Here is a 19,950-nt window from a genome sequence, read left to right as displayed (position 1 = left end):
CTCAGTGCCACAAAGCAGTGGGGGGCGGGGGGAGGGTGCATAAAGGTTTCAGGGGAAGCTCTGATTTTCATGATAAAAATAAAATCAAACACCAAACTATATAGGTATTTAAAATTTATTTTATTATAGTGATGGAGGCACTGGTAGGCTTCCAAAATTACTTTAAAATTGTAAATATATCAATAAAACATTGTGTTCAATTGATACCTATATATATAGTGGCATTTCATTTTAATAGTGGAAAAACAAGGATTTGGGGGGTTTTAAATTCAGGGAATGTTTTATTTCTAAATAGAGAAAACCAGGATCCCTGGTTATCAGACAGTTGTCAGCATTCTGTAACTGCCTTTATTTGCTATTGTGTAGTTTTTCACACAAGCTAGTCCTTAATGACTGTGTCCTGTTCTAGCTACTAACCCTTTCTCCTAACTGTTAGGAGCTCTTTATCATACTGTGGTTCAGGGACAGCAACCAATCTATGGAATGGCTTTTGTCACACTGGGAAAGCATTTGGCAGTCTTCAAGCTGTGGAGGTTCCTACTTACTGTAATCTTGGGCTTGTCTGTACTACAGAACCTGTATTGGTAAAGCCAGCAGAAACACCTGTTGAGGACCCACAGAGATTTTCTGCCAGTGTAGTTACACCATCTCCCCTCTTTAGCAGTGCAGGGATGTGGCAAAGTACCCCAGGGCAAAGTGGAAGCAGCAACTTCCAGTTGCTGCTGTGATCTCAGGTGCATGGCTGCTAGTAGCACCTACATTTTTCGCACCACTCCGAAGTTGGCACTCACCCTCCCCCACTTACTTCACTGCCATTCTTCTAATGGTATAGTTGTGCCCACACCAGAGGCCTTGCCAGCACAGCTACATTGGCGGAAGAGGAAGAAAGGAAAGGGAATCTTTTCATATGCATAAACCGAATAGATTTAATACAATTCACAATTTATATAACAAAGTAGGGACAAGTAAAAGTAACCTTAGAAGTCATATTAGAGCAATTAGCTAGGAACAGATATTCAAAACGCCTGAATTGATTCAGTCTTTGCAGGTTAGTCTAATCTGGCTAGGCTAAACTGGTTTGTATCACAGTGATGTCCCCTCTGGGCTGCTGGCACATACCTGCAGTGGCTCAGGCTAGAAGCGGGGAGCGGGGGTGCTGGATTTGTTCTCCTTTCCCTTCCACTGTGCTGAGCTGAGGGAGGCGTGGCCAGACCCCTGCAGGACTCTCTTATTAGGAAGGGGTTCCATCCCCCCAGCAGAGAGTTGATAACGCATTGTTTATCACTCCTAACTCAGGGTTTATCAGCCCATTAAGAAAACAACTGCCTCTCACCATTAATTTAAGTTCTTCTTAAACAGCTTTTCCAAGAAAGGAATGGAGCTACCTATTGATTAGCTCCAAAAAACCCTAAGCAGACACTGTCCTGTCTGCTTTTATCCTGTCTTCCACAGCATGAACTGTAGCCAGCATGTGATCTGCTAGCTAATGCTGAGGGGTGTCTGCTTGAGTAGGGACTGGTGAGGGGGAGAGGAGAAGCAGGAGGAAGCCAGGCAAGCCCTGCTATATGTGCAGTCTTTGCTGGAGCTGCAGCCAGGGAGCAGAGGGGAGGGGCCAGCCCAATTCTCTGGAGCAAAAAGTCCTGCCCAGTCCAGAGAACATGCTGGGGGGACTCTGATTTTACTTAGGAAGGGGTCTGGGACAGACATTACATAAACCAGTTTGACCCAAATCAGTTGAATCTGATGCTACATTCAACCAGGTTTATCTCAAACTGATATCAGCCATTTTTAAACTGTCTTATGTGCACTGAACTTCTTTTCTGTTACAGATTTAAACCAGTTTCTGATCACTAACTGGTTTTTGTGTAATGCCTGTCCCTAGCCTTAATGTGTATAAAGCCCACCCCCCACTAAATATCTAGGCATCTTTACATGTGCATGAGTTATAGATAAAATAGCAAATACTCACCTTTTGTTTTTTAAAGAAATTAAGAATGGGGCTCTTGTCCAATAACTTCACCTGAGTAAGGAATCAGTACTCCTGCATCCTAGTCTTACTCTGAAGGACTGAGTATTACTGTAGGGGCAGTGATTTCTTGGTAGTAGTTTTAGAATGAGGGGTTGAGGAGAGCCTTCTTTTGTGCTGTAGCTAGTTACCCCTCCGATCTGATCAGTATAGACTTTATGTTGATAGGCTTCTGAGGACTCCCATCTAGCTCTTTTAAGAAAATGAGATAGGGAAGGCAACAGATAAAGTATAAGGAAGCGTTAGGGCTCTGAGTCCCAGGAAACAGCACTGTCACCCACTTCTTCAGCCCATTGTCGGTAAATAGTCTGTATGCATAGAAGAGTTATTGTTAACCTCAAATTGTCCAAGTCCTGCAACATTTGTCTCTCATTTTATCTTGCATATAGATGTTTAGAACAGTTATGCTAGAGACAGACGTTCAAAAAGTCTGAGCCTGAATTGATTCAACCTTTGCAGGTTAGTCTAACCTCGGTAGGCTGAACTGGTTTCCAACCATACAGACAATCCTGCTGGACTGAGGAAATCCAGGTACATGCCTGCAGTGGCTCAGACTAGATGCTAGGGGGTGCTAGAGCAGCCCTCCCTTCCCTTGCACAGAGTTGTGCTGAGAGGGGCATGGCCAGGCCTCAGCATGACTTTCTCATTAGGGAAGTCTGCCTGCACCATCCCTGGCTTTTCCCCCCTGGCTGCTGAAGAGGAGGGTGAGTTGTCAGCCCCCAGACCCTTGCTAGCACTCTGAGGCAAAGCAGGGAGGGGTATGCAGTGCATATAAAGCTTTTCAGTCTCCCTCCCTGCTTGTCAGACTGTCTGCAGCAACCTGACAGATGATCAAGGTAGCCTGGAGCTGATAAGAGTCCTTATCACCCGATTAGCAAAACAATAGCCTGTCTCCCATTACTTCAAACTCTTCTTAAACAGTTTACCCGGGTGACCTGTTGGTTAGCTTCAAAAGCCCTGTTCTGTCTGCCTGCCTGTCCCAGTGAAATTGGAGATGCACACACAGACACCTCTGGGCATTAGCTAGCACACCACATGCATAGGGTCTGTGGGGCTGGGGTCTGTGCTGTGGGAGATGGGGGGGGGGAATTTCTGCTTGAGCAGCAAGGGGAGGTGGGGCAGGGGGAAGCCAGGCAGACCCTGCTGTGTCTGCTTTCTCTACCGGAGCCTTTTACAGCCCTGTCTAGCATACCACATGCAGGCTATAGTCCGTGCTGTAGGAGAGGGGAGGAAGGGATCTCTGCTTAAGCAGCAAGTGGTGAGAGGGGAGCATGGGGAAGCCAGCAGACCCTACTGTGTCTTCAACTCTATGCCAGAGGAGCTCTGCCCAGGGAGCAGAGGGGAGGGGCCAGCCTTACTGTGAAGCAGAGAGCCCTGCCCAGCCCAGAAAGCATGCCAGGATGCTGGGGGTGTCTTGTTTATTTTAAACCAGCAAGGGGACAGGCCAGTTTGAACCAAATCAGTTAAGTCTGATACTACATTCAACCAGGTTTATCTCAAACTGGTTTCAGCCATTTTCAAACTGGTTTATGTGCACTGAACATTGGTTCTGTTATAGGTTTAAACCAGTTTCTGATCATTTAAACCAGTTTATGTGTAATGTCTGTCCCTAGCCCTGGGGTATACTTGTGTGGTAGGAAAAGACAAAATATTCTGCTAACTTACGACATTTATGTATTTAAAGTTCAAAGTTTCTTTTTATCAGTTGATCCAGAGAATCCTATTCATTTATTAGTTTTATGCATTTGAGAGTTTTGTCAAAGCTGATTTTGCTCTACGTCTTTTTGTTAAGGTTGATTGCACATAGACTATATTAGATTAGAAAGAATTTTAAATATTCTTCTAAGATGGGCAACATTAATTGGTGGCATTTTCTCTTTTACATAGATTTATATGACCATGCACTCCTGTCACATGGGTACAATAAAGAGCTGTCTTAAACCCCCAATTTAGCTAACGTTCCTGTAGATAGTCTGCTCTGAATTAATGCAGTTTGTCAGTAGTAATAGACTGCAGTGATAGCCTGAATGCCCTGCTACATCTTCGTCTGACTGATCTATGAAATGGCATCTCCCATTTATTTTTTTCACCACATAATAAACAGCCTGTCTGCTTCTGCTTTCCTGGCAGGTAGTGAGAAGCCAAAACCTTCTTTATACTATGGTTTCTTATTTTAACCAGGCGACTTTCATGGCAACATGAAAAGCCATATCATGAAAGTAAGAAATAAAAATATGCCCGTGGGGGGGAACAGCCAATGAAGTAAATAGCTTCACTGAGCATAAGAGCCACTTCCATTTCACATGGGTAGCGCAAGACGAGTCTTTTAGAAAAGATACTCTGCTGATTACACAGGTGTTCCCAGTATGTCATGACATTTGGTAGATGTAAATAGGCACAGCTGAAGTTTGTGGCAGATGTGTGTTCAGTAGCATGGGATGAGTAGTGTGGACATTGACCTAAAAGGGCCTGACACAGCCTAGAATTTCTGCCCGATAATTGACAACTACTGGAAGTGTGCGCTGGAGCTGTTGATTTGATATTGTGCCATAATAGCGCTTCCTAATTTGGGTTAACAGATCATTATTAGAGCCTTTTATTCCTTTTTGATTTGCATATTCACCATGGTTTCTGAGGTGAAATTGGGGTAAATTGTCACTGACATAAGTGTGAAGTGAAAAATATATGTCTGCACTCCTTTATTTTTCATTTATTCAGTTAGATGCATGTTTCCTTCCAGCAAAAGAAAGAAAACCATAAGAACACATGCTTGTCTATCTTTCGAACTCTCTAGAATTAGCTTGTCATGAAATGTAAAACTAATGTGTAGTTGTAAAAACCACTGCAAGCATTTTCCTTACTGCTGGCTGATGGCTAAGTAGATTTGGAAATGAAAAGGGGTTATTATAAAGTGATTACTGAATAGCTAGGTATGTCATTTTAAACAAGTAGCTAAAATCTGTGTTACAGGTTCAGCATGTAATCTTGTTTGTATCATTTATAGTTAAAATCTGATTTTGATTGTGGAGGAGTAATCAAGCAATGTAAGTAATTTGAGAAAAATAAAGTGAATGATGATTTTCTTTCACTCCTTAATAAAGCACATTAGAATTTAAATGACTCACTCTCTAAAGTATACCTATAAAATGGCAACAACAATATAAATATTTGAATCTTGGCACTGGTTCAGATTTAACTTCAATTCTAAACTAAAAAGTTTTTCTCAGAACTGGTAGAGTTGCAGTAGAAGACCACTGAGAAGAAATGACATATAAAAATACTGCTGACTTAAGATAATTACTGATGATTACACCAATATCTTACAACTGTAAATTTCAACCTGGAGGGGTATGTTCCTGAAGCAGTATGTATACCTGAAAATTGGAGCCAGTGAGATTGAAAAATGGTACAGAAGCTGACTCATATTGGGATTTCTTCATTCATTCATGTGTCTGCATTTGAGCAATTTTGGTCATATGTTACTGGAAGCTCATTTCAGATGCATCATCAACTAGGTTTTGCTTTTTGATAGAGATGAGCGAATCTGAAAAGCTGAGTTGTTTCAGGTGCATCTTCCATACTAGCTAGACATCTCAGAAAAACGGATCTCTCACCAGTTTTGTTGTACTCCTAGCTCTGAAGCAAGCTAGGAGTATTGAAGAAGGAAACCTTCCTTGTGGTTATGTTATGTTTCTGGTCCTTGATTAAAAAAAACACAAACGTGTGATGACAAATATTTAAACTTGTTTATTCAAATTTTCTGACTGATGGAGGGTGGAGTTTCTTTGAAGTGTATGTTTTTTGCCAGACTTCCAGTTACTTTTTTCAAATGATCCTGACATTCTTTCAATGCTGACAAAGGTGTTGGGATAGGGCTGTTAATTGGAGTGGTTCCTGGATAAATTCTTGCATTCCCAAACTTCATAAGAATTTGAAGCAACTTAAAAGAAGAGTCCCTCTCGCACATGCCTCTTTGTGAATTCCTACGTGGTCACACTAACTCAGCTGCATTAGCCCCTTTGCTTATTTGCCTCAATTCATAGAGCTCCAGATGGTGAAAGAAAATTTGTAGTCTTCAGAAAAACTTTAAAAGCTGCCATTTTTGCAACGGTTTCACAAACAAAACCAGTCAGACTTAAACACTGAACTGTTTGGAAATGTCTGCCTATCACAATGCAACAATGTAGATACAGTGACATGTAGAGGGTCCACGGGGGTCCACGTGCACCCCCTGAGAGCATTGGTGCACCCCCTGACTGGCTGTACTCACCACTTAGGTAACGGGCGGGGGGTGCAAGTGGGAGCACCAGTGCCCCCTGCAAGCACCGGTTGTGGCACTCCTAAAAGCAGCCACAGCCACTTCTGGAAGTGGCCACAGTGATGGGCAGTAATGGTCTGTCTCGCGATTGGCCGATCCCCAGCAGCAAGACTGGCCATGAGGGGGACCCCATCCCGCCCGGTCGCCGTATCAGGCTCACCACTTGGTCTGGCTAATTATGCCTGCTGAGAAAAGTGTTCAGAACTAGCTGAGGTGTTGCTGTATGGCTCTGCGTGTGATATATAGATCTACCCTTCAGGATATTTCATCACTCCCATCTTCTTGTTGATGTATGTCTGGTGTATTTTTGGCAATAGCCATTTTGATTCTGCTGATTTATAACTATTACTTCACTCAGCCTTCCTCATGGTAAGAGGAGATCCTCAGCATTGAAATAGGAGGGAAGGGCAAACATTTAATTTCTTCCAAACCTCCATGGCAAGAACATTTGAATCAGCATATCTTCTCCATAGATATGAAGAAGAAATGAAATGATGGTCTTGTTTCCTTGCTGTCTCACTTAAATTTTGCTCTGGCAGGCAAGTGTTCATTTCCCATGTCTGTGTTATGTAGCAGTTCACAATGATGGGATTAGTACACATTTTATAATATTCTCACAGATGCTAAATGATTTGTTCTGTCAAGGAGATGGATGTGTGACTTCAGCTGGTGAATCTGTTTTTTATTGTACTGTTGAAACACAAAGATAAACAAAAAATCAATTGCATCCTTTTAGATTTAGCATTGTTCTTAAAACACATGCCTGGGACTACTGATGAATAAATATGGTGTAGAAGTAAAGGACAGGATATACCATCTCGAACCCATTCCTTCCAGATTTCACATTAGTAGTAATATGATGTGGAACAACTGTTATCTTTGTAACTACAGAAACTGAATAAGGGAGGACTGAGCGTTGAAGAGAAAAGGGATAAAACAGGTCAATTAGAGACATTGTCAAATTTTCCTCCTTACCTTGTGGGCAAATTAGTCTGAAAGCCAAGTGCAGGAAAATGTGTTGTAACAAGGCTGACACTCCATTTCAGTTTGCTGATCACTTAAAATAAATTATTTAACCTCTCATAGGTAGGGCTTTAACCTATCAACACTGTGAACATCCACTTTACAGGGTCCCTGAGATTATATAGCAGCAACTCAATGAATGACTTGGTTCTGCAAACCCTTACTCAGCTGAGTACTTTTGCAGGTAAGGGCTGTTCACAAGAATAAGGTTGGCAGAATTGAGCCCAATAAACTACTCAGCTGCTGTAAAATCTCTCTTTCGGTTTACACCAGTTAAGATCTGGCCCACTACTTTTTTCCCCAACTGTCTTCTTGGCTGCCTTGATAGATGAGCAGGGTGGAAAAAACCTATGTTACAGTATAAGAACTGCATTATGTTTAAACAGGAAACTTCTTTTCAGGATGCTTTGATGATGAATACATACTAGAATAATTGCAAAAAGAAATCAAACCATCATATTTGAATGTGATCTTTCATTAAACTATTTGCCAAGATTTGTAAACTGCTCTAAACAGCATCCATCGCAACCATGGAGAGATTAGAAATAGTGAAATAAGAGGAAATGAACAGGAAAAACTTAAAACATTTAGTAAATGTGGAGGCTTATGTTTTTTAAATTCTTTTTCTTTGAAAACAAAAATGAATTTACTACTTCTGTAGTAAACCTCACAGGAGGCATAGTAGGAGATCATTTCCTTTTGGATGCTATATGCGTATTTGTGAGGTACGAGGTTCAAGCTTCATTATTGGACGTTAGAATGTTTTGTTTTGTTTTAATTTAGCTGGCTTAAATTTCTCTGAAGGGAAGACTGAAACTCTCATAGTCTCATCATCTTATCTGATCACTTACATTGCCCACACTTCCACTGATCTCATTGAAATTACTGGCAGAATCCCATTGGCTTCCCAGGTTCAAGATGAGGACTTAAAGCATTCACTTGATTGTAAATGCCTGAGTAATCTCATATCTAAAGTTAAACATGTGCTTAAGTGCTGCATTGGATAAGGGCTGCAGTGATCATCAGTGTGTAAAGGATTAAGTATCTAGTTGTGTATAGCATATCATATCAGAATGCCTTACAGACATTCACAGGATTACGTTCAACATTGTTTGACAACCAAAGAAATATTCTCATTTCCATTTTATTGATAGAGAACTAAGGTACAGGGACTAAGTCTTTTCAGTACTGTAGTCTCATACCTGGGTCCGTGGCCTGGCAGCAGAGCCACTTACTTTGGCCTGCCACTCTATGGTTAGTCACCCAGACTGGCCAAAGCTGTCCAGAACCTGCCAACCTCCTACCGCTCCCTGTCACCAAAGTGACTGGCAAGGGTCAACTGACCCTGCACTTCCTACATATAAAACCCTGAGCCAGCACAGAAATGTCTGGGCATTTTGCACACATGGAGTGGAGGTGACTGGGCAGTCCATTTCTCAGTGATGGTTCTGCAGATGAACTCCTTGTAACTTGTACAGGATCACTCAGTGTGACCAGGAAAAAGCAAGTACTTTTGAGTCCTTTTCCAGGCTAAGTCAGAAGCGTAACTACCATACTTGCCTGCATACCAAACTCATCTTAGGATGCACGTCTTAAGTGGGGGAGCTGTTTTTTTGTCACTGTAGTATAAGTAGGCAGGTATTGTACTGTAATGGCTGCCCAGCTAGCTGCTGCTTGCCTCAAGCCCAATAAGCAAATCAGGTAGATCCTTGTGTTAACCCTCTCATAGCCAAAGCTGTTGGCTGACCACTGAAGTTGGCTCATTGCAAGGGAGGAGCTGCATAAATTTTGTAGTACCTTGATGAGTCTTGTAGTATGTAAAGAACACTTTATTGTTAATGGGAACTTACATAAAGAATTATTTACAGTAAAGAAGTAACAGTCTTGATACTGCCATTGCAAGGTCTGGGCCTAGCCTGGTTGCTATCCTGCCACAACAGGAAGTCTGCCTCACTCAGACTTAGGATGCCATATTTCCTGGACATTGTTTCAAGGAGGCCACACAGTCAGCCATGACTCAGGAAAAATGTTCCCCCCGCCTTAGCATGTGCAGTTGGTGTGTTCTTTTCCTGGATGGAATAAATAGAAAAGAGGCCAGAGGCTGAGCTGCATGCATGAAAACCAATCAGTGAAGATGTAAATTGGGGAGTCAGTAGGTGAGAGACAGGTCGGGGGGGAGAGGAAGGAATGTAGCTGGTAAGTAGTGGAGAGGTACCCAGGGAGTCAGATGTTAGGTGCGTTTTAATGTGTTATAAATCCAATGTCTATATTTAGTTCATGATTTTTTGTATCCAGTAGGCTGACTAAGTGAAGTTCATAGGCTCGTCTGTGAAAGGTGTTTTGAGGATTAGAACTGAGAGATTGGAGAGAGAGTGGTTTTCTTGTGAGAAATGTACCTCCACAGGTAATTGGGTATTCTCATCTTTGATAGATTTTCAGTTTGCATTAATTCTGGTACAGAGTTGTTGTTTGGTCTCTCCTGTATATTTTCCATCCGGGCATCTGGTGCACTGGATGAGATGTATTACATTTTTGGAGGTGCAGCTGGAAGAGCCAGGATTGCTGATGGTTCTGTTGTGGGGTTTAGTAATTGTGGGGGGGTGGGGTGGAGATGTGTTCACAGGTTTTACATTTCTTATCTGATCTGGCTTGGCCTGGGTCCGTTTGGTGTGTTTTGGGCCATAGGAAGTTTGCTTTGGTGACGAGGTTAGCTAGGTTCAGTGCTTGTTTGAGGACTAAGATGGGTGGTTCTGGAAAGATTTCTTTAAGAATTGGGTCTTCATCTAGTATGGGTTGCAATTGTTTGAAGATTTTCTATATAGGCTCCAGGGAGGGGTGATATGATCCAGTGTGCGATTCATGGGGATTTTCCTTCTGAAGCAATTCTTCACATGGTATCAATCTCTCTGGAGGAGTGTCCTTGTTGACTCAAAGCCTTTTTGAGGTTTGTGAGGTGATGATCACAGGTGTTCTCCCCAGTGCAAATTCAGTGGTATCTGAGGGTTTGGCTGTATAGTACAGTTTTCATTATGTGTTTAGGGTGATTGCTGGTTCCTTGCAGATATGTATGTTGGTCCGTGGGTTTCTTGTATATCATGGCCTGTATTTTGCCATTCTGGATAGTGATCATTTTGTCTAAAAAATGAGATGTTGGTGCTGTCTTATTTAGGGACATGTGATATGCGAGAAAGTACAGTGACATGTAAACCTTACGTAAATGTCACTCAAAATGGTGGCAAGGAAAAACGGGGGCAGTGAGCAGAGTCAGCATTCATTGTGGGTTCCAGAGTTGTGCCAGTGCAGCGGCTCTAGCAGCAACACTAAGAGGCCACTGCACCATTACCAGAAGCAAGTGATTTGGCCTGTAAGAAGCTCCACAGTCTGGATCCAGCTCTGGGCCAAAGAAATCAGACAGCCCTAATGTGTGGGATAAAGGCATACCTTTAGAAAGAGTCTGAGCAATAGTAAGGATACTTTTAAAAACATACAATTTTGTTTTATATAGTTTAAAAGAATTTACAAAATTGAAAAGGGCCTATCTTGTATATTTGGCACTCTTGACAACTATTAAAAATACAAATCCAAGCCATTACTGCACTCTTAACACCCTCACAGCATCACTCGACATCCTTTGAGCCTCAATTTAATGAAACATTTTAAAAATTATTTACTATCTGGAATATCAAATCATTCTAGTAGCATTTAGCTGTTGTTTTGCTGACCTTTCTAGAGATCTGTTGTCTGATGCATCTAATTCTAACTATTTTTTACTTCCCCTGGAAGACTAATGAATGCCAGTTTAGAAATTAAGTTTATTGAAAGAGTTTAATTACATGAATATTTTATTTGAACAAAACATATACTACATTTTTTGTTTGCATTCATTTTCAAATGTCATCTTTTGAAGAAGTGTTTAGACTCCTTTTGGTTCCTATTTGATTCAGAATACATATGTATTCTTTAAATAAATGTATATAAAAATGAGTTGTGTGAAGCGACCATACTGTTTTCTTTTTTGGTCTTTTATTTGTTCATTATTCATTAGGTCTCTAGCCAGAGCCCACTGAATGCAAGTTTTTTTTCCATGTAGGCTTCTACAGTCCACAGTGAGACACAAAAGAGGAATCTTGAACGTGAGCTTTAATTCTAAACTCAAGTTTTTGATTATCAATGACAGGATCCTAAAATTACATCTAAATGTCTTTCTCAGATTCTGAAATTGAGTTTCTGAAAAAGCATTGTAGTTGTAATAAGAGGTAAAGTGCAAAAATCCAGAGGAATGAGCTGTGAATTGAACCTGCAGTGGAAATTGATCCTATCAGTCAGTTTCTGCACCATATTCTCGGGAAAGCACAGCTGAATGTAGAAGAAGCCAGGATCACTGATTAAATGGGATGCTAAAGTGCCAGGGGCTAGAACTGGGCTTGCTGGTCCCTGAGGTCAGAGCTGCAACTGTCAGCCTTCACTGCTTGATACCCAGCTAAAACTGGCAGAAAGAGAGCAGCATGAAAAATGCTGCAGGCACCATCAGGGGAATTGGTAAGAACTACCTGACTAAGTTTCAGGCATGACAGACATTACATTCCTCAGGGAAGAAATCCTACTCTCTTATCATGAGTCAGTGGGCCCATATTGTCCCAGTTTGCCTCATGATTCATGTCAATGGGGTCTATCATCATAACCAGAATACTGAGGGGCAATAAAACGTCAGTTTATCCAGAGAGCTGCAGTGTAAATAGTAGGGTCTAGCATTTTACCAAGTAAGGAGAAAACAAATGTTTAACAATTAGTTGTAGTCTGCTAGTCGTGAAAATATAATTAATTACCCTATTAGCTAACCCTATGAGATTTGTATGTTGCATATAAAATGATAGTGATGGCATTCATGCCTTATTTTGGCAGTACTGTATTTGTCTTCTGGTCTGGGAAAAGTGGTTTGAATGGTGATTAGCACTATGTGAAATTACACTTTTCTACTTACAAAGTTATCACTTAATTTATACAACATACTGCAGTTTTAGGACAATGGTCTTCCAGTGCTGCAGGGGATAATCAATACTGTTCTAAAGGGCACAAAAGCAAATTTAACTATAAAATGTTTAGTTCATACTGTTTCACTTCATTTAAAGTTGGGAAGTGATCAATCAGAAAGTGATGAAAAAAATACCAAAGAATGCTAAAACAACAGGGGTAAATCTAAGGGGAGGGTTGCAGTAGTGCAGTTAATGTTAATGCCCCTCTCTCAGTTTATTAGATTTAATGTTTCACTATTCAGACTATCCTTTCTTTTGCAATATTGCTGTCTATTAACTATTCCTGGTAATGTCTTTTCTATTTTACAACACTGAAGACTGTCTTTAGTGCTAGCTAAAAACCTTAACTCAGGTGTAGTAAAATTAAGTCAGATGCAGGCTTGACTGAAGTGAAGCATTGGAGGAACACTTAAGAGGGCTAGACTTTGTTTTACAAATTGGAATGAGATTGCTACATTTAAATATAATGACTACAGGACAAATGAAATGATATTGTTTGACCTTTTTTTTTGCCTAGCTTGTTGCATTTTCTAAACTTAATGTAGCATCTAGCAAAGTAGTGCAGATTGTAATAAAGGTACATGTGTTTTATCTTTGACCTTAAACTGAATGATATAGTTCTAAGCTTCTAGCACATTAGTCAAGTTTCTAGTTGCTCCTTAACTGAAAAAATGTGTGTGATGATGCACCATACCACCTACACTCTCTTTTCAAAATCCTAGATCCATCCATGTGTAGCAGGCTTGCCTTTTGGAGCTTGGGTTGAGTCCCAGACCTGAAATTTTGCTATTTTGATTGGTGGTGCCCATCCCCCAATCGGCAGGCAGCAAGAGGAGTTCAGTAATGCCCCTTTCCTGAGGGGAGGGGGAGAGGAGTGCTCCCCCCATGGACCTGATTGAAGACTGCAACACTCAGGTCCGGAAGACTTCAGGGGTGGAGCCTTGGAGCATATAAAAGGAGCTGCATGCCCAGCATGAGAGGAACACATTCGGAAGAGAGAAGGGCAGAGCTTAGAAGAGCTGAGGAGAGCTGCTCAGCAGGGTGAAGCAGTAGCCCAGAAGTGCCCCTGAAGTCTTCCATCAGTGGGGGAACGGCAGCAGCTAGGCTCTCGGTGTGCAGCATGGCACACGGCATCCAGACCCTGGGAGCTGTGTGAGACAGCTCGGGTCTGCAACCTCTGGCATGCGGCCAGAGACACGGTGCATGGAGCAGGACCTTTGGAGCACTTGGGTGGCTCAGCTCCTCAACCCCCAGAACAAGGCTGGGAGCTTGGTGCAGGAAGTGCTGTATGGAGGGTCTGGGAGCAGACCCAGCCTGGTGCTGCATGAGGCAGCCCAGGCCTCCGATCCATAGTAAAAGGTTGACTCCAGAGAGCCAGATGTTGACTGGGCTACTGAGCCTGCCAGAGACACCAGAAGCCCTACATAGCGGAGCCGTGTTCCAGGGGACAGCGACCTCCCCACCCTGAAGCCCACTGCAGGTGAGAGAGCAGCCTGGCACAGAGGATAAGGACCCTCCTCTGGGCCTGGGAGCCATGAGTTGCAAGGAAAAGAAGATTCCCACAGGGGAGGGGAGTCTCCCTCCTGGTTAGTTAAGGGGTCCTGAAAGGGGAGGTGCCACTGAAAGGGCCCCCCCTAAAGTTACCAGCTTCTTTGTAGGACTTGGGAAAAGCCCAAGAGCACTGGGGTTTCCCCTCAGGATTGAGTTTATCTTTGGAGTTTACCTGTTTCAGATCAGATACTTACTTGTGACTTACCTATATCTGGAGCACTGGTATAAGGTTTTATGTCATTTACCCAGAGTGTATTGTTTATGTTACTGATTTAGATATCCTATAAATATATATATACATTGTACATATGTTTATATCCATGTTCCTTCCTCTTGTGATAAGTTAATGTAAATAAATTTGTACATAGTTAAGTCCCCTGACTGTCCTGGCCTGGTTATATAGGGATGGAGGGAAACTGAGCAGTCTGCAGTTCCCGCCTCACAGCACACCTGCCAGCTATCAATCCCCTTCAGTTGGAGAAGGGAAGTATATACCCAAGCTACCTGGGCTACATATGTGAAACAAGATAAAATCTTAGCCCAGAACTCATAACATGGTTGTTCTTGAGTTATTGGACAGGCACACAGCAGTGTAAGTACTCTAGAATTCTTTCACTTCCTAGATATCCTCAGAGGGAAGTAAATGAGCTTCTACATTATGTTGAGAGTAATGTACTACGTTTAAACTGTGTGAATTAAATTGGTATTTTAAGGTATAAAGAGTGAGTTAGATATTTCAATGTTTGGAAGGTATAAAGAAAAAGACACTAACACTTACCTTTTGATCAGACAGAGGTTGGTTTGTGGTCCTTTTGTTAGACTGTTGTCTTTACCCATTGTCATAGACCACATTTTAAGTTATAATATAGACTAAAAATTAGCATGACTTACTGGGCATAACACAAATCACAACCAACCCATAGCCTTTTTTGCAGTTCAAAAGTTCAAATAAACATTTTTCTCCATTTTTGTTATGTCTACCATGTGCACAAATAGGTTCCAACCAGAATTTGGAAAATAAGTTCTTCTGCCATTATTAGGTTTGGGGGGAGGGGAAGGGGTAGTTGAAGAGTAAATAGAAAGAATTTAAAAAGGGAAAATTTGGGAAACAAAATAACATAACAGACTCATGGGTTTGGTGGCAGGGGGATTCCCTTTAGCAATAGCCAGCTGGCTTTTTTTTCAGTCTAGAGATTGCCCTTTATTGGTGACCCCTGACTACCAGGTTATCCAGAGCAACAGATTGGTGAGGATACCTGAACAGCAAGGACCCTATATGAGATCTTGTTTTTATCTTTAATTCCTTGTCCCAGCCAATTTCTCCCAGCATCTCCCTCCTATGCTGTCTCTTGAATTTTCACCTGATTGTTAGACTATACCATAGCATGGCACTACCATGATGGAGTGAGGGGTCTCATTTAGATCTGGTCAGCTTTTGAATGAAGAGTAAAGGAAAGTTATCTGATCAAACCTACATAAGTGATGCCCTGAACTGATAAAGCAAGTCAGAGTCCATAGTAATCAATGTCATGGCTGACTTAATAGCCTACATCATCTGTCCATTAATGATTACCTGCCTTATATCTTAAAATCATCAACCAAGGCTGAGTTTCTCCACCTTTTACTATCATTTTTCTTGTCCCACCTGGTGTCTGTCTGTCTCCTCAAAATTAGGTAAAGAAACCATCATTCTCAGAGTAATTTACTAAAGCTTCATCAATAATACTAACCTTTTCTCTTCCACAGAGGAGGAATGCTTGGTAGAATAAGTAAATTAATGAGAGAGAGAATATTCTCTCTCTAGCAAAAGGACTTTATAAGCTTTGATTTAGTTTATTTTATACAGCCTTTTAATTTCAGTTTCAAAAAGTTTCGCATTTTTTTTCCATTTTTTTTCTTGTATGTTTCCTAATCTGTATATTTCTTAACTTTGGTATAAAATTTCTGGTGTACCTGCCATAGAACTTAGTGGACCAAGATTTCTGTACTCAAAATCTCAAGCCTTAATGTACAGTAATAGTGCCATTACACCTTTAATGTGCTGGGCCTATTGATTCCATTGCAAATAATGCAGCAGTTTCAAAGCACCAGATGAAAGGCTATTCTTACAGTATTCCCAGAAAAAAACCTGAATCATGAATTGCTGGAAACTGAGATAGAAATCAAGAAAAAAGCACCAGTATTCATGAGATTTCTGCTTGAATTATGTAGATATAGACATTTAGGGAAATGTTCAAACTTTGGTGGTTTTGTAGCTTTTGAGATTTACCTTTCTTCTCTTAAATTGTGGTAAGATACAAAACTTGCATCCAAATTCAAGATTAATTTAGTGAGTTGCGTTGCTTCAACTGAATTATTCTAACCAAGAATATGGCCCACTCAGTCCAGTCACAAAGGTTGTTGACAGGGACGGGGGGAGGAATAACACTTTTCCAGAAGAGGAATTGTGTCAATTTGATCTGGTCTAGCTCACATTCTTCAGCAGGGCTTGTTGGTGCTTTTATCTAATAGCTGATTCAGTCAGCTATTAAAGTGCCAAAAAGCCCTGTTGAAGCATGTGAACAATAGAGATCCTGGGTGAATCAGCTCAAACTGACATGATACCTCTTCTGGGCATGTTCACTGCAAGGGTGTACCAAGCTGAAAGTAAAGCACTGTTTGGGGGAGGGGAGGCGGCAAAACGGAGAACTTTATTGTTGAGTTAATTTAACACTGGCATCTGGCCATAAACTGGCAAATGCAGTATGGAGTCTAGATTGAAAAATATATGTATTTTGTAAAGCTGATCAACACTGTGTGATTCAACAACAATTAATACAAGAATAGTTAAAGGATCTAAAGCTAAAGCTAAAACAAAAATTATTAAAGCTTTTCTTTGTAGGCTGGAACAGAGAACACATAATTCCTTAACACCTTTTCTTCAAGGAGTTAAGATGAAGATGAGTAATATCTTTGAACAAATATTGTAAGCATGCTGGGATTTTAGTAAAAAGTAAAAGTGATGAAGTCTGGTGGAAAGTGCTTAGAACACTGTTGGTAAAGACATGTTGATTAATAAACATGAGAGAAGGGAGATGCATATTAATATGTTTATGTATAAGAAATTTCTAGCTCATTAAAACTCTTCTAAGCATTTAACTAGAGAAGCAATAGATAAAATCAGACATTGTCTTTAATCTTGTTGAGGGCTCCTCTACAAAAAAAAATCCAGTTTATTGCTAAATATGTATAATAGCTCTACTAATGAGAATGTTTTGAATACGTAGATAATTCACTAAAAATGTAGGACATATGCCATCTCAGCAATAGTACAGAGCTATGGTTGAAACTTGGGTTCATTTTCTTATTGTAGTCTCGCTGTTACCTGGGCCAGAAGGAATGAAAGGAGTTTCACTTATGTCAGAAGCAGGTTTTGGTCAATTAAGTAGCATTTAATCTTCCTCTGATTTCTGTATAGCTATGATATGATAGTGTCAAATGAATATGTGTACAACTTGTCATTAATGTATAATATGCAAAGATTGTATATGGTTACTTTTAAGATTGTAATGTGTGTAAAAATTAGATAAAATTATTTGGGGATGTTTACAGATCCCATGCGTGGACCACGGAAACTAGAAGTTGTGGAAATCAAATCTCGTCAAATCACTATTCGTTGGGAGCCATTTGGATACAACGTAACACGTTGCCATCGATACAACCTCACAGTCCACTACCGCTACCAAGCTGGAGGACAAGAGCAAGTCAGAGAGGAAGTTAGTTGGGATACGGAAAGCTCACACCCTCAGCACACAATTACTAATCTGTCACCGTACACAAATGTTAGCATAAAACTCGTACTGATGAACCCTGAAGGTCGAAAAGAAAGTCAAGAACTTGTAGTACAAACTGATGAAGACGGTGAGTTTTTGCATTTACTTCCTTCAGGAAATGTATTGAAAAAAATACTAATTTAAAAAAAAGATGTGATATATTCACAGATATGCATACCATCACGCACACTCTGAAATTGAGGTGTACTGTAGAAAAAAGTAGAGAGGGAATAAAAGACTCAAGCAGAAAAAATTTAAATACATTTGCAATTTTGTGTGAAGTTGCATTAATCAAACATGCAAATTACCAGATGGTCATCTAACAGGGTTATTACTTGTGCAGGTTCCAATACTGATTTCATTAAAGCCAATACCAGAATTTCTATTGACTTAATCAATTTTAAAGCTAGAAAGGGAATCTTATAAGCACGTGGTCTGACCTTCTGTATAACAGATAGTAGTTCTTGCATCAAGTCCATTACATCTATTTGGGTTATAACATATGTTTTAGAACGAAACATTCAGGGTCTTTTCAGAGACTTCAAGAGTTAGAGCATATACAAAATCCCCTCCTTACAAGTTCATATGGTTAATCAAGTGTCCCAGTAATGATCTCATCCGCAAATGTGCTGAGGTAATGCTACCTCCAATATTCCTACTTGATTACCCGTCTCATGGATCAAAGGATTGCACTACAGCCCTCTTAACAACAATGCCAACCCAGGAGATTATGCTCTTTTGTGACCAGGCTTCATACCACCTTTTCAGTACTCCAGAATACATTCCTTTACCCAGTTCATGCAACTGAACTGTATTCATGGATGCATGGCTTTGCTTTTGGCTATACCAGATCACTTTGTAAACCAAAACAGTTTCCAACTCCCCTAGTTTCTTTAACTGAACACTTTGCCACTGTCAATTTGTATTTTCTTCCAAATCATGTCAGTTATTGTATTTGGCCAACAATGAATCAAATCACCAGAGGATTCTACAATAAACAAACATTACATGATGAATCCACATTTACAATATATATTTGTAGATCTATCAGTTAGCTATAATTTTATCCCTTCACTATATGCTGTATTGGTTCAGAATGTCATATAGCACCAAGTCAAATGTCTAATAGAATCCTAAATATATTAACACAAATTAATCACCTTTATCAGCAGAACTGTAATCTCACAAAAATAAGTTTGGTAAAACTTAGTTCCATAATATTGTATTGTCCAGAATTAATTTTGCTGCTATCCTTTAATTTTTTACTAATTTGTGTTCCATATTAGCCTTTCCATGATTTTTCCTAGTACTGTATTAATGTCAAGCTAATCAGCTTGGTTATTTCATGTATCCCTTTTTTATAACTGGAATAATGTTTGCTTTTTACCAGTCTTCTTGAACTTCCCCAATATTTTAAGACTTGTTAAAATCACCACTGAAGATCCGAAGGCTTCTCAGATCGTTCTTTTAATACTGTTGGTGTAGAAAGTTCTGTAAGAGTAGGATCATGATTCTGTGACTCTTTCCATTGTAGTACATTTTTTAAATAAGGCATATTATCATTTCTCATATACCCTTCTAATGAATAACTTGTCTTTTTAACAGTGAAATTCAAAAAGACTTTCTTTTGGTCAGTCAAGCATTCACAATAGAAAAGCCTTCTCATATTTCTCAAGAGAATCTGGCAGTTCAGGGATGAATAATCCTTCCTTCCTGAAGTGAAGCTCCGTTTCTGTATAGTCAGGATAACTGGACACTGGTATGAAAAAAGAAACTACATATATTTCTAAATATTGCCAAATTTTCCCTATCAGAAATAGAAAAAAAAATGAAACCCAGAGCTTTCAAAAACAAATTAAAGTTATATGTCAATAAAATTTCATTTTTTGTGTTGTTCAGGATAATTGCTAAAACTTACAAACCAAAACAAATCTTACAAAACAAGCCACCCATACTAATTCATTAAATAAAAGATTCCCTGAATACTTTGCTTGTATTGAATACTACATGCATTGGAAAGGCCAAGAACCAGAAAAGATACAAGAGTTTACCTTCTTGTTTTTAATGTACAGCTGTCAACTTATTTAACAGTATATATTGGCCCAGATCCTTTAAGACTAACTTCTAATCCTACAATGAAAAATGGGACATTGGATCTATAGTAATTCCAAGAACATGCATTATACT

At 40.2% G+C, this 19,950-nt stretch overlaps 1 protein-coding gene across 6 annotated transcripts in view; it reads left to right on the top strand.

The window, feature by feature from the left end:
• PTPRM (protein tyrosine phosphatase receptor type M) overlaps nt 1–19,950 on the top strand; it is a 745,518-nt gene that overhangs the window by 404,437 nt on the left and 321,131 nt on the right. For all 6 annotated transcript variants that reach the window (XM_090039711.1, XM_090039716.1, XM_090039712.1 and 3 more), the window contains exon 8: nt 17,543–17,851. In XM_090039711.1, coding sequence (XP_089895837.1) covers nt 17,543–17,851 — 309 coding nt within the window. The remainder of the gene's footprint in view (nt 1–17,542; nt 17,852–19,950) is intronic.

This window comes from Crocodylus siamensis, chromosome 3, assembly GCF_052110815.1.
Source record: "Crocodylus siamensis isolate JL-2025a chromosome 3, ASM5211081v1, whole genome shotgun sequence".
Taxonomy (NCBI): domain Eukaryota; kingdom Metazoa; phylum Chordata; order Crocodylia; family Crocodylidae; genus Crocodylus; species Crocodylus siamensis.
The sequence above is the reverse complement of the archived record's forward strand: the minus strand, read 5'-3'. Positions and strand labels throughout refer to the sequence as shown.